The 10,473-nt window shown below is 56.6% G+C and overlaps 1 protein-coding gene across 1 annotated transcript in view; it reads right to left on the bottom strand.

The window, feature by feature from the left end:
* Window positions 1-1,162: 1,162 nt before the first annotated feature.
* The window catches only part of NECTIN1 (nectin cell adhesion molecule 1), a 71,040-nt gene continuing 61,729 nt past the window's right edge, over window positions 1,163-10,473 (bottom strand). Inside the window, exon 6 of the mRNA XM_004712764.2 lies at window positions 1,163-5,448. Coding sequence (XP_004712821.1) covers window positions 4,901-5,448 — 548 coding nt within the window. The 3' untranslated portion in view covers window positions 1,163-4,900. The remainder of the gene's footprint in view (window positions 5,449-10,473) is intronic.

The raw sequence follows: 10,473 nt of genomic DNA, 5'->3' as shown, positions 1-10,473 counted from the left end.
TCCATGGATCTGTCTTAGATAACAGGTGTGAAGTGGTGATCTTTCTCTCCAAACAGCCACAGCAGGGGGCTGGCAGCAGGGCACGCGGGGACAAGGGGAGTGGGGAAGAGACTGAGAGGGCTCTCAGACAGCAGGGGCTGAGCTCCAGGATAGCAGGGGCCCTTCCCCGCAGTGCCCATCTCTCCATGATTGCTCCATTGCTCGGGCCTTCCTCCTTGAAGCCCTCCCTGACTGCCTGCAGACACCAACAAAGACCCCTCCTTCCAGAATCCCCGCTGCTGTGCAAGGGGCCAGGAGTGGTCTCAGGTGGGTCCCTCCCGTTCTCCTGTGAGGCTTGTGCAAGATGATGGTTTGGGGATCCTGACACAGGGTGCGGGGCTCTTCCTCTCCCTGCTGTGGGTGCTCTGACCATCTCGGCCAGCTCCGGCTTGCTCGGTATTGGCTATTAGCCGCAGACTGGCTGTTCACATGAGCCGTTTTTTGGAGAAAGACGAGACTACCTTCTCCCGTAAAGACCTATAGTCCCAGAAACTCTACATAGCAGGGGCTCCCAAACTTATTCAGCCTCCTGCCCCCTTCTCAGGGAAAAAACCAACAACAACGACAAAAAACTCCACAGCTGGCGATGAAAACCTTTCGTACTATAGGCCATAATCCAGGGTAGTCTCACTGCCATTGAGTTGAACATTAATACTGCTAGAAGCAGCCCAGGGGCCTCTCTGGGTCCAGCTCCCCCATGTCTCTCTGTCCTGTGGTTCGGAAGACCCCAGAATTTTCTCCCCCAACTCTACCCCACCCAGTACCTCCACTGCCATGAGGACGGAGCTGCCCCAGGGCTGGCATGGCTTCAGACTTCTGCTGGGGCTGGGGCAACGGGAGCAGGGGGCCCAGGGTTGCCCTACCAGGGGCTACTTGTAGCCCCGTCACTTACCCAGCGTCAAGTGGATGGGGGGGGGGGGATATATAAAACAACCATCTTTCTCCAGAGATAAAGTGTAGCCACCTGCTTCTGCAGCCCCCCCCCCATCATTCCAGTGCCCCCAGGGGAACTGCGATAAGGGTCCGTATGAGTCACAATAAACTCAGTAGGCCTTTCCCCATTCCAGCCCCGACTGCTCGGGAGAAGGGCCACAGGTGGGAATCCAGGGGCAGGATACGCGGGTTTGTTTTAAACACTTTATTTATAAAAAAGTACATTTTTTTTTTCCTTAGTACATTTTTAACCCATATTTTTTTTATACAAGTAAAAGGGGGTGGGTGAGGCAAACACCCCCGGGTCAGAGCCAGGAGGTCCGCCAGGGCAGGCAGTGCCCAGGACCAAAGACTAAACCAGGACATAGAAACTGAAGCGAAGGGTCACACTCAGGTGAGGGGCGGCAGCTTCTCCTGGATTTCCCATTTATACAAAGAGAAGCCCTGTTGCTCACAGCAGGGCGGAGAGGCGGCAGCACCAGCAGACAGCACAGGCCTGCGGGCTCGCCCTGGGCAGCTCCCCCGTTGGCGTCTGGGGTCGGGAAGGGGGCTCTGTTGATGGGGTTTGGACATCTGTCTGGACCCTCAGAGGTGTGGGACCCTTCCCTGCTCCCGAGAGGGAGGGCACCCCCACCGTTAGCACCCCCCACCCCCGCCTGTTCCTAACAGTTTCTGACTGCTCCGCGTTGAGGATTATTGCACAAGTGGCTTGGGCACATGGGGGTGGTTGGCAAAGGGAGTGCATGACCCGGGGATAATGGGGGCCCCTGCGAGTCTCGCTCACGGCCGGAGCAGCGGGCATCACGGGCTCTCCCTACTGGCTTTCAGCGGGACCGAACCCGCGCCTTTGTGTGCACGCATGCGCATACTGTGCTCCGTCTGTGCGCCGCACCTGTGTTGGGTAATGTGCTTGGTCTGTCTGAGCATGCGCCCACTGTGTGCCACTGTGTGCAGAGCTGTGCCCGCGGCCACCCCCGCAGGTGTGCGTGCACGGGCTCCACGCTGCTGCTTCCTGGATCCTTCTGGAACACGGGGACTCCCATGGTCCCTTTATACTTTACAACAGTATCAAAGACAGTAGGGAAATAGGGCTGTGGGCCAAGGCGGGCAGGGAGGGGGATCAGGCAGGAGAGGCAGGAGAGCTGGGGAGGTCCTGGCACAATAGTGCCAGGTGGATCTCCTTGTCCGCAGAGGTAGAAGCTAAGCTCTCACTGTGGGCATGGAAAAGCCATGTCCCCTCAGTGCTCTGCCAGGCCAGCTGTCCAGCCCTCTGCAGCAGGACCCATCCTCTCATATCCTATGAACTTGGAGCCCAGAAACCTCCTCTCTCTAGGCCCATGTGCTAAGCCTGCCCCTTGCCCACCCTTAGCCCAGGGCAGTGTCCGGTCATCCAGAAAGCAAGGGAAGCCTGAGCTGAGTGTGCTTATTAATTTGTAGCGAACACTTTGACATGAGTTTCAAGGCGGCGAGCCCCTTGTGACTTGTCCACTACAGATTAGTAAGCAAGCACAAGTCAGCACATGCTTACCTCGATCGTTGGGCAATCCGACCCTGGCCCTGTTGCAGCCATCCAGGGTGGGTATGCTGCTGCCAGGGATCTGGGGAGGCAGAAGGTGCCAGCCTGGCCTACTCTGTGTACGTCCCACAATTTGTGCTTTGCTTGGAGGGAGAGTCCACCCGAATAATGAATAGAGGTGGCAGTGCAGGGCAAGGAAGGGGATGCAGTTGGGGGGGGGGGCGTCCTTTCAGTGTTTTGCTGTCAGGGGGCAAGGGAGTGCCGCCATCAGGCAGGCCTCTGGGATTGACTCTGGGGATGAGGGGACCAAGTTCAAGGGCCAGAGGAGGTGACATGAGGTGGCATGGGCAGCCATGTGACGTGAGAAGGGTCCTCTGCTCTGGGTGGGAGCATTTATACTGCCAGGAGAAGCAGCCCAGCGGGGCTCTCTTGATTCAGCTCCCTCCTGTCTCTCTGCCCCAGAATTTTCTCCCCCAACTCTACCCTACCCAGTACCTCCACTGCCAAGAGGGCAGAGCCGCCCCAGGGCTGGCATGGCTTCAGACTTCTGCTACATGGCTACTGGGCGGTCTGTCTGGGGCAATGGGAGCAGGGGCCCAGGGTTGCCAGGACAGAGCTGGAGCTGGCTAGGGGTTCAAGTAGCAGCACCAGGGTAGGAGGGATCGGCTGGGGGATGAGAAGCTCCCTGGGGAAGTCTGCAGTAGGGCAGGACAGGGTAGTGCCCGTGGGGCACAGATTGTTCTGTCTCCTTCCCCTCCCCCCAAACACCTGCCAACTCACAGAACCCTTGGCATGCTGGGATGGGTAAATGAATCCTAGCGGGCAGGTACAAGTGGTTCTCAGAGCCCGCCTCCCCATCCCAGGACTCTTCCTGCAAGTATGCCTGTGGAGAGTGCTGGGGGGACCTGGTGGACAGATGGAGGAACTGAGGCACTTTGAGCTGAGGTGCAGTGGGCTGGGTGGGAGCCTTCCTCCAGTGTACAGATGACACCCAGGGTCCCACCCAGGGAGGGGACACAGCACTCAAAGGGAAGGCCTTCTCCAAGGCCCTCCCTCCATCCCAGAATGAAGACCTGGGGCATCTGAGCAGGAAAAGGACTATGGGTGAGCAGAGGGGGTCTTCCCCTGACCCCTGCATTTACTGGTGAGTCCATGACATCCTCTGGGGCCTGTCTGTCAGGCTGGGAACGCAGCTGGCCTACCAGAGAGCTTCTCCCAAGCCCCACTGGATCAACTCCTTCCCTGCGTGAGTCCCAGCCCTGGATCTCCCTGGTCAGACGAGAATCTGGAGTTGCTAGCACTGCAGAGAAGGAGGGCACTGGAGAAACTTCTGTGCTGTTAAGAGGCAGTGTGGGGCCCATCTGAGATCCTGGGCAGAGGCACCTGGTCTCAGCTGCCCTAGAAGCTTCTAAAGGCTGCCTCCAGTCTCAGCTGGGACCGGGGAAGAGGTGGTGCAGAGAGGATGAGACTTGGGAGGGTTAGCCTGGGTCAGGCATGTGACCCAGGGGAGGGCAGAGCAGCTGAGTGGGGTGTGCATGTTTATGTGTGTGTGCGCACTTACGTGTGTGGTGGCAGCAGACAGGAAGTGCAGGCAGATGTCCCTACAGTCCCACTGTGTGTGGGGTGGATGGGAAAGTTGAACAGGAGGAACATGACAGATCTGGGCCAACTGAGCTCTCTGTAGGCCAATGAGGGAAAACCCCCCTAAAGCCAGCCTCATCAGCAAACACACTACTCAAGGCCCCCCACTCCCATGGGGACCTCAACTCGATTCACTTAGCAAATAAAACTCCCCTGGGAGCTTTGGAGAAGCCACGCCCCTGTAGCCCCACCTGTGGGGAACAACCACTTTCTGGACTGGGGGGTGTCCAACGTCCCAGGTGCATCAGCGCACTGTGGGGGGGGGGTGTCGCAGGGGCTGGGGGGGAGAGCGCTCTTGTCCTGGGAAAGAGGAGCAGCATGTGGAGGTGGGGCCGTGGGGGTCTTCCTCATGGACCCCGCCCCCCTTCGCTCTCCACCCCAATGAGGAGAACACAAACAAATTCCAGTGTTTCGGGGTGGGGAGTGCTGGCTCCTCACCCCTGGAGGGACGCCCAGGAACACAAGCCGAGGATGGGCTCCCTACATGGTGGACAGGCAGGTGGGGCAGTACAACAGAGGGCACAGCAACACCAAGGCCAAGGGTGACACAACACCGGGGCGACAGGGGCGGGGAAATAAAACAGCCAAGTCGTGCCGCCCGCCCGGCTCCCCTGCGCCCCAGGAATCCAGGCCGGCTCTGGGCAGTTCCGTGCGTCTGTAGCGCTCTGTACAAAGGGGATGTGGGGGCTGGGCAGGGGGCGTGCGGGTGGTGGCTAGGGAGAGGTCGGTGCAGACAAGAGGCTCTGCAGAGGGTTGGGGCAGGGGTGGGGGCTACACGTACCACTCCTTCTTGGAAATGAAAGACCCGTCGTTCTGAGAAACCATGTTCTCAGCCAAGTCCAGCTGCTCGGGGTCATACTGGTAGCCCAGAGTCCGGTCCCCATAGCCGTCCTGGCGGGCCTCAGCCTCGTCCACCGTGAAGTAGGGCCGTTTGGCGTCCTCGTCATATTTCGGGTGCGGGCCACCCACCTTGCGCTCGCCCCCACCGCCACCCTCCTCTTCCTCTTCCTCCTCGTAGCTGCTCCCCCCGAGCGGGCCGGCCTTCTTCTCGTCGTCTGAGTCATCGGGGTACTGCAGGTTCTGGGCCATCGGGGGGTGGTGCTGGGGGATGCCCGCCTTGCTGTAGCCGTTGCCGTACACATGCTTCTTGGTGCTGTAGTCGCCCTTGAAGGTGTGGCGGCGCCTGCGCAGGGCGACCACGATCCCGCCGACCACGATCAGCACCAGCAGGACGCTCCCCACCACGCCCCCAATGATGGCTGTGGGCACAGGCCCGGCTCGCCGCCCGTGTTCGGGAGGAGACGGGGTGTAGGGGAATTCTGGATGGGGAAAAGAAATGGAAGGGACAGTGTTAGTGGCTGTACCTGGGGCAGGGGGAGGGTAGGCTGTGTGCACACCCCCCAGATCTGAGCAGCTCGGTCCCCCAGCCTCCCCACAGTGGCTGCTGGAGTGAGACCCAGGCAGTTCTCCAGCAAGACTTTCTCTGGGAGGCGGTGTCAGTCCGGCTCAGGCCACCAGGGGTCCAGGGGGAACACTGCCAGAGTGGCCCTGACCTAGCAGCAATTAGAAACCGGGCCTGCCCAGCAGGACGGTTCTCCATCCTCTGGCAGCCTGGCAGGTAGGTTTACCATCAGCAGCTTCCACTGAACAAGGAAAGCGAGGTTTAGCGAGGTTAAAGAACATGCCCAGATTCACCCCAACAGGGAGGGTGAGCCGATTGTCCTGCAAGGTGGCCCTGCAGGGAGAGGAGGGCCCTGGAATGCTGCCAGCAGAAGGGCACAGGCTCACAGCGGGCAGAGGAGGGGGCATGAAAGCAGCTGCACACGAGAGCGCAATGTAGGGCTGGGCTCCTGGCCCGGTCATTGTGTGATGACTGGGAGCACACTGACCGAGGGCAGGAATGAGGGAAAGGAAGCAGGTGGGAGTGTAGAGAAGATAGGGTGGGGCCTGGCCCAGGTGTGGTTCTGGCCTGGGTGAGCGGGAGCCGAGGCTAACAGGGTCCCAAGGCAAGGCTAGGGGAGGTGGTTCCCAGCACCACCACAGGGTGGCATCGAAGACCACGCTGACCTTGGAGTTGAGGTCAGCAGGTCTCCAGGGCAAGCCCAGAAAGCTGGTGTGGCGGCTCTCCCTTCTCTCTTCAAGTGCCCACAAATGGGTTAGTTTGGGCAGAAGCTCTGGGCCCTGGGAATCTGTTCTTGCCAGCTCATCTCTGACTCAGGATCACTCATGCACCAGGCATCCGAACGGAGCTTCTCCTCGGAGCCCCATCCCTTGTCCTGGAGGAGTGCATGCGTGCGTGTATGTGCGATAGGCAGCACAGCAGAGGTGGGGTGGAAATTCTAGAGAAAGCCTCCGGCTTCCTTCTTCCTTGGGCTGAAAGCGCTAATGCTTCTAAAACCCTGGGGCCCAAAGAAGGGGAGGCAGTTTGCCCAATGTCACGCGGCCGAGTGGGGACCACCCAGATGCGCGTTCCTGGCCTCTCCACATGTGGGGGTTGCCAAGAGAACAGCCCAACTGTTGCAGACTCAGCTCCTCGCTTGCCGCCACTGTGTCCTCATGCAGGTCACCGAGAACTGCCCAGTAAATACTTCCCAATGGATGCCTGTGTCCTGAATACCTCCCTGAAAACGGAAGCCTCTTCTGACTCACCAGGTGCTCCTCATTGTGCTCCCCACAACAGGCTGCACACCCGCTTCCCGCTCCCCGTGCGGTGGAAGTCACCTCCCCATGCGCTGTTCCAGAGGCAGCTGGCAGGAGCCTGCGTTCTTCAGCACTTCCAGTGGGCCTGACTTCTCTTAGTCCTCGCTCCAGATCTGAATTCTCTCTCTTCGCTACACCTGCCTTCGTCCGTTCATCTGTCTGCCTGTCCAATCAACAAACACGCACCGAGCATCTATCATGCTAATCACAGCCTCACGGAGGCCCCAGCTGCTGCTGTTAAAGCCACAACACCAGGCAAACACCACGGGAATGGGCCACAGGAATGAAGACGAAGAACAGGGTGACCTGGAGCTGCAAAAGGCTTGTGGGAGGAGAGGTGAATTAAGCCAAGCCTTGAAGTATGGCCAGGACTTAACTTTGCAAGGTCAAGGGAACAACAAAACTGCCTGGGTTGAGGGAACCAGCCTTGCTTTTCTTAAATGTTTTCCCTGTATTCCAAGACAAGACTTTCTTGTCCCTTAGCATTCCTTGTTGTCTTTGGCTACATCGCTGGATCTTCTTGGTGCCCGTCACCTCATGAGGGGCCCTGCCTCTAGGTTTCCAGCATTTACCCCCGTCCTTCTTTCCTACTGGCAGATCTGGGCTCGCTGGATGAGTTACCCTTTACTCCCAAGTTTCCAAACCATCTCAGGTCTGGACTTCCACCCAACTCTGAGACTGTATCCTTAAAGATCTCTTGGATATTATTTTCCAGATTGTGGTCTATGGAACCTCGATCCATTGGTCCTGAGGATCAGCCAAACCACTAGGGTCTGACACATTTGGGAACTGTTGGTTTAAACAGAGAGCACTCAGGCTTTGTGCACACTGATCCTGTGGAAGGGACGAGCAAGATAGTGTTCCCCAACTGCTTTGAGCAGCGGTCCTCAAACTTTTAAAACGGGGGGCCAGGTCACTGTCCCTCAGACCTGCTGGAGGGCCGGACTATAGTTAAAAAAAACAACTATGAACAAATTCCTATGCACACTGCACATATCTTATTTTGAAATAAAAAAACACCTGGCGGGCTGGATAAATGTCCTCGGCGGGCCACATGTGGCCTGCGGGCCATAGTCTGAGGCCGCCTGGCTTTGAGTGTGAACTCCACTCTCTTGACTGCTTCCAGGACCTAGTGGGACAAACTCTGAAAAATTCTTCTCTAGCGCACCCACATTTGGAATTCTCACTCCCACTTCGAAACCCATCTGTTCTAACCATCTCCTTCTTAAACCCTCCCCACTCAACATCATAGCCCCCGTTTCAGCCACTGCCGTCATGCTGGTGGGCTCTTCCAGCCCAGACTCCCAAAGCTCCCTTGGATCCTGCCTTCTTCATTTCTTGGGTCTAAATCTGCCTTTACGTTTTGTTGATTCTTCCTATTCAATATCTCATTACTTTGCACCTCATTTGGCTATCGTAACAGACTCCCGAACCTCCCATTTCATTTGGGTCTGGCTTCCCTTTAGCCATCCCATCCAGAGCGGCCAGGCTAGTCTTCACCATGCAGACACCGCCACTCCCTCTGACCATCAGGGACTCTTCACTGCCCAATGGACCAGGCTGGTCTGGCCCTCAGAGCTTCCCGTCAAACAACGTAGAGTGGGTTTGGCCAGCTCACTTTCCTGCCTGTCCACGTGGACTCCTTAACTGCCTTTGCTCACACTGCTTGCCCTGCTAAGAATGCTTTTCCTCTTGCCTCTCCAATTCTTGACTCCCTTCTTCACACAGCCTTCTCGGCTCCAGCGCCCATGTATCTTTTTCATACTAATAGCCTGCATCTCTCATTTTGGTTTAAGCAATTGTCCACACCATTCCATCAATTATACACTGCTGTATTACAGTAAAACAAAACCAAACAAAACACCCACTGCCACCGGGTTCATTCCAACTCAGAGACGCCACAGGGCAGAGTAGCACTGCCCCTTTAGGTTTCTAAGACTATAAATCTTTATAGGCGTGCCCAGCCTCCTCTTTCTCCTGTGGAGCACCTGGCGAGTTCTATCTGTTGACCTTGTGGAGTGCAGCCACATGCATGCCATATGGCACCATGGCTCTTGTGATCAAACACCCTGCCATAAACACCCTGTGAAGCAGGATCTGCCACCCTGGACTGTGCCCCTTCTGCCAGTTCTCAGATGGGCATGGGCTGAAGCTCGTCCCTTCCGCGGGAACAACCAGAGGGATTTCGATGTTGGAGGCACAGGACATCGTGGGATCAACTCCATTCCATGTGTTGCTGTTGAGTCCAAGGAATTCCATTCAATTTACTATTGTGCTTTTTGTGGTAGCAGAGACCAAGGGACAAAACAAAGCTCTCCTACATTTGATGCCACTGGAATGGATATTGTGGACCCCCATCAATCATAGGATGGCAGAGTTATTGATAACCCGTTTTACGAGAATGGCTTGTGTTACAAACTAGTCTGTAAATTCCAATTCAAAGGAAATCTAGAAGCCATCTCTGTTAGTGCACCCACATTTGGTGCACTAATGTACAAGCACCCACATTTGGTGCACCATGGCGCAAACTGCCACCTTCTGGATGATTACAATCCCCTCTTTCTCTCTATAGCCTATTTCAACACAGCAGCCAGAGAAAGCCTGTGAACATGGTTCTCACATCATGTTGCTTCTCTGCTCAGAGCCCTCCACAGGCTCCCCCAGGTTCACCTAGAGTAAAAGCCGGTGTCTGGAGACCTAAAAAGGCTCTACATGACTTTGGGCTCTGCTCTTCATCTGACTTACTGCTTGCTTTTTTCCTGGCTCCCTCCACCCCAGGCACACTCCCACCTCCGAGCCTTTGCACAGCCTGGAAGGTGCTTCCTCGGTTGTCGTGGGTCTCACTCACTCACTCACTCATCTCCTTCAGGGCTTGATTCAAATTTAAAATGGGAGCTAGCGATCCCCTTTCCACCTCCACATTTGACACTCCACCCCTCTTACCCTGCTCCTCTTTTCTCCATTATCCCTACCACCTTCAAAAGGATGTGATTTTTTAAAAAATGCATGCTATGTAGGTTATCTGTCACCCGTGCTAAAATGTAAACTCCAAAGGGGCAGAAACTTTGTTTTGTTCACATTAGGGCCTGGCCCCTGGGGGGAGCTCAGAACTATTTGTTTTGTGGAAAGAACAGATTGGGAACAGGAATCTGTTTAGAAGCGTGCCCTGTTATAAACGCACACATTCACGAGGCATTCAGTAAGGTATCGCCCACCACCTCATTTCCCTGGGGCTGCTGGGTGCAGGCGTGGGGCGGGGGCTTGGTCTCTTTCCTCCCAGTCTTACTGCTTCACTTTGAAAGGAAGAGTCCCGCAGGTTCCCTCTTCCCCGGGATTTCTCAGCATCGAGGAGAACCCTGGCGCACTCTGGTTACCTTGGAGTCAGCCTGGTTGAGAGCCAGGAGGAGGGCTAAGCTGACCTCGTGTCCTTACAGAGCTCAGAGTGAAGATGCTTAGCGAGTGCCTGGAAGAGCCGAGTTGGTGTGGGCACGCAGTTTATCCACAAACAGAGGGGACTGGCGCATCCTCCCTCCATCCCTACCCCACCAGCTGTCACATTCAGCCAGCAGTTCTTGTCTCTGTGCCAAGAGCAGGCCCTGGGGCACAGCTGGAAGGGCCCAGCCTGCCTCTCCCTTACAGAGGGG

Source organism: Echinops telfairi, unplaced genomic scaffold, assembly GCF_000313985.2.
Source record: "Echinops telfairi isolate 266 unplaced genomic scaffold, ASM31398v2 ScPeMD7_7463;HRSCAF=8501, whole genome shotgun sequence".
Lineage (NCBI taxonomy): Eukaryota > Metazoa > Chordata > Mammalia > Afrosoricida > Tenrecidae > Echinops > Echinops telfairi.
This window is presented reverse-complemented; position numbering and strand designations above follow the sequence as displayed.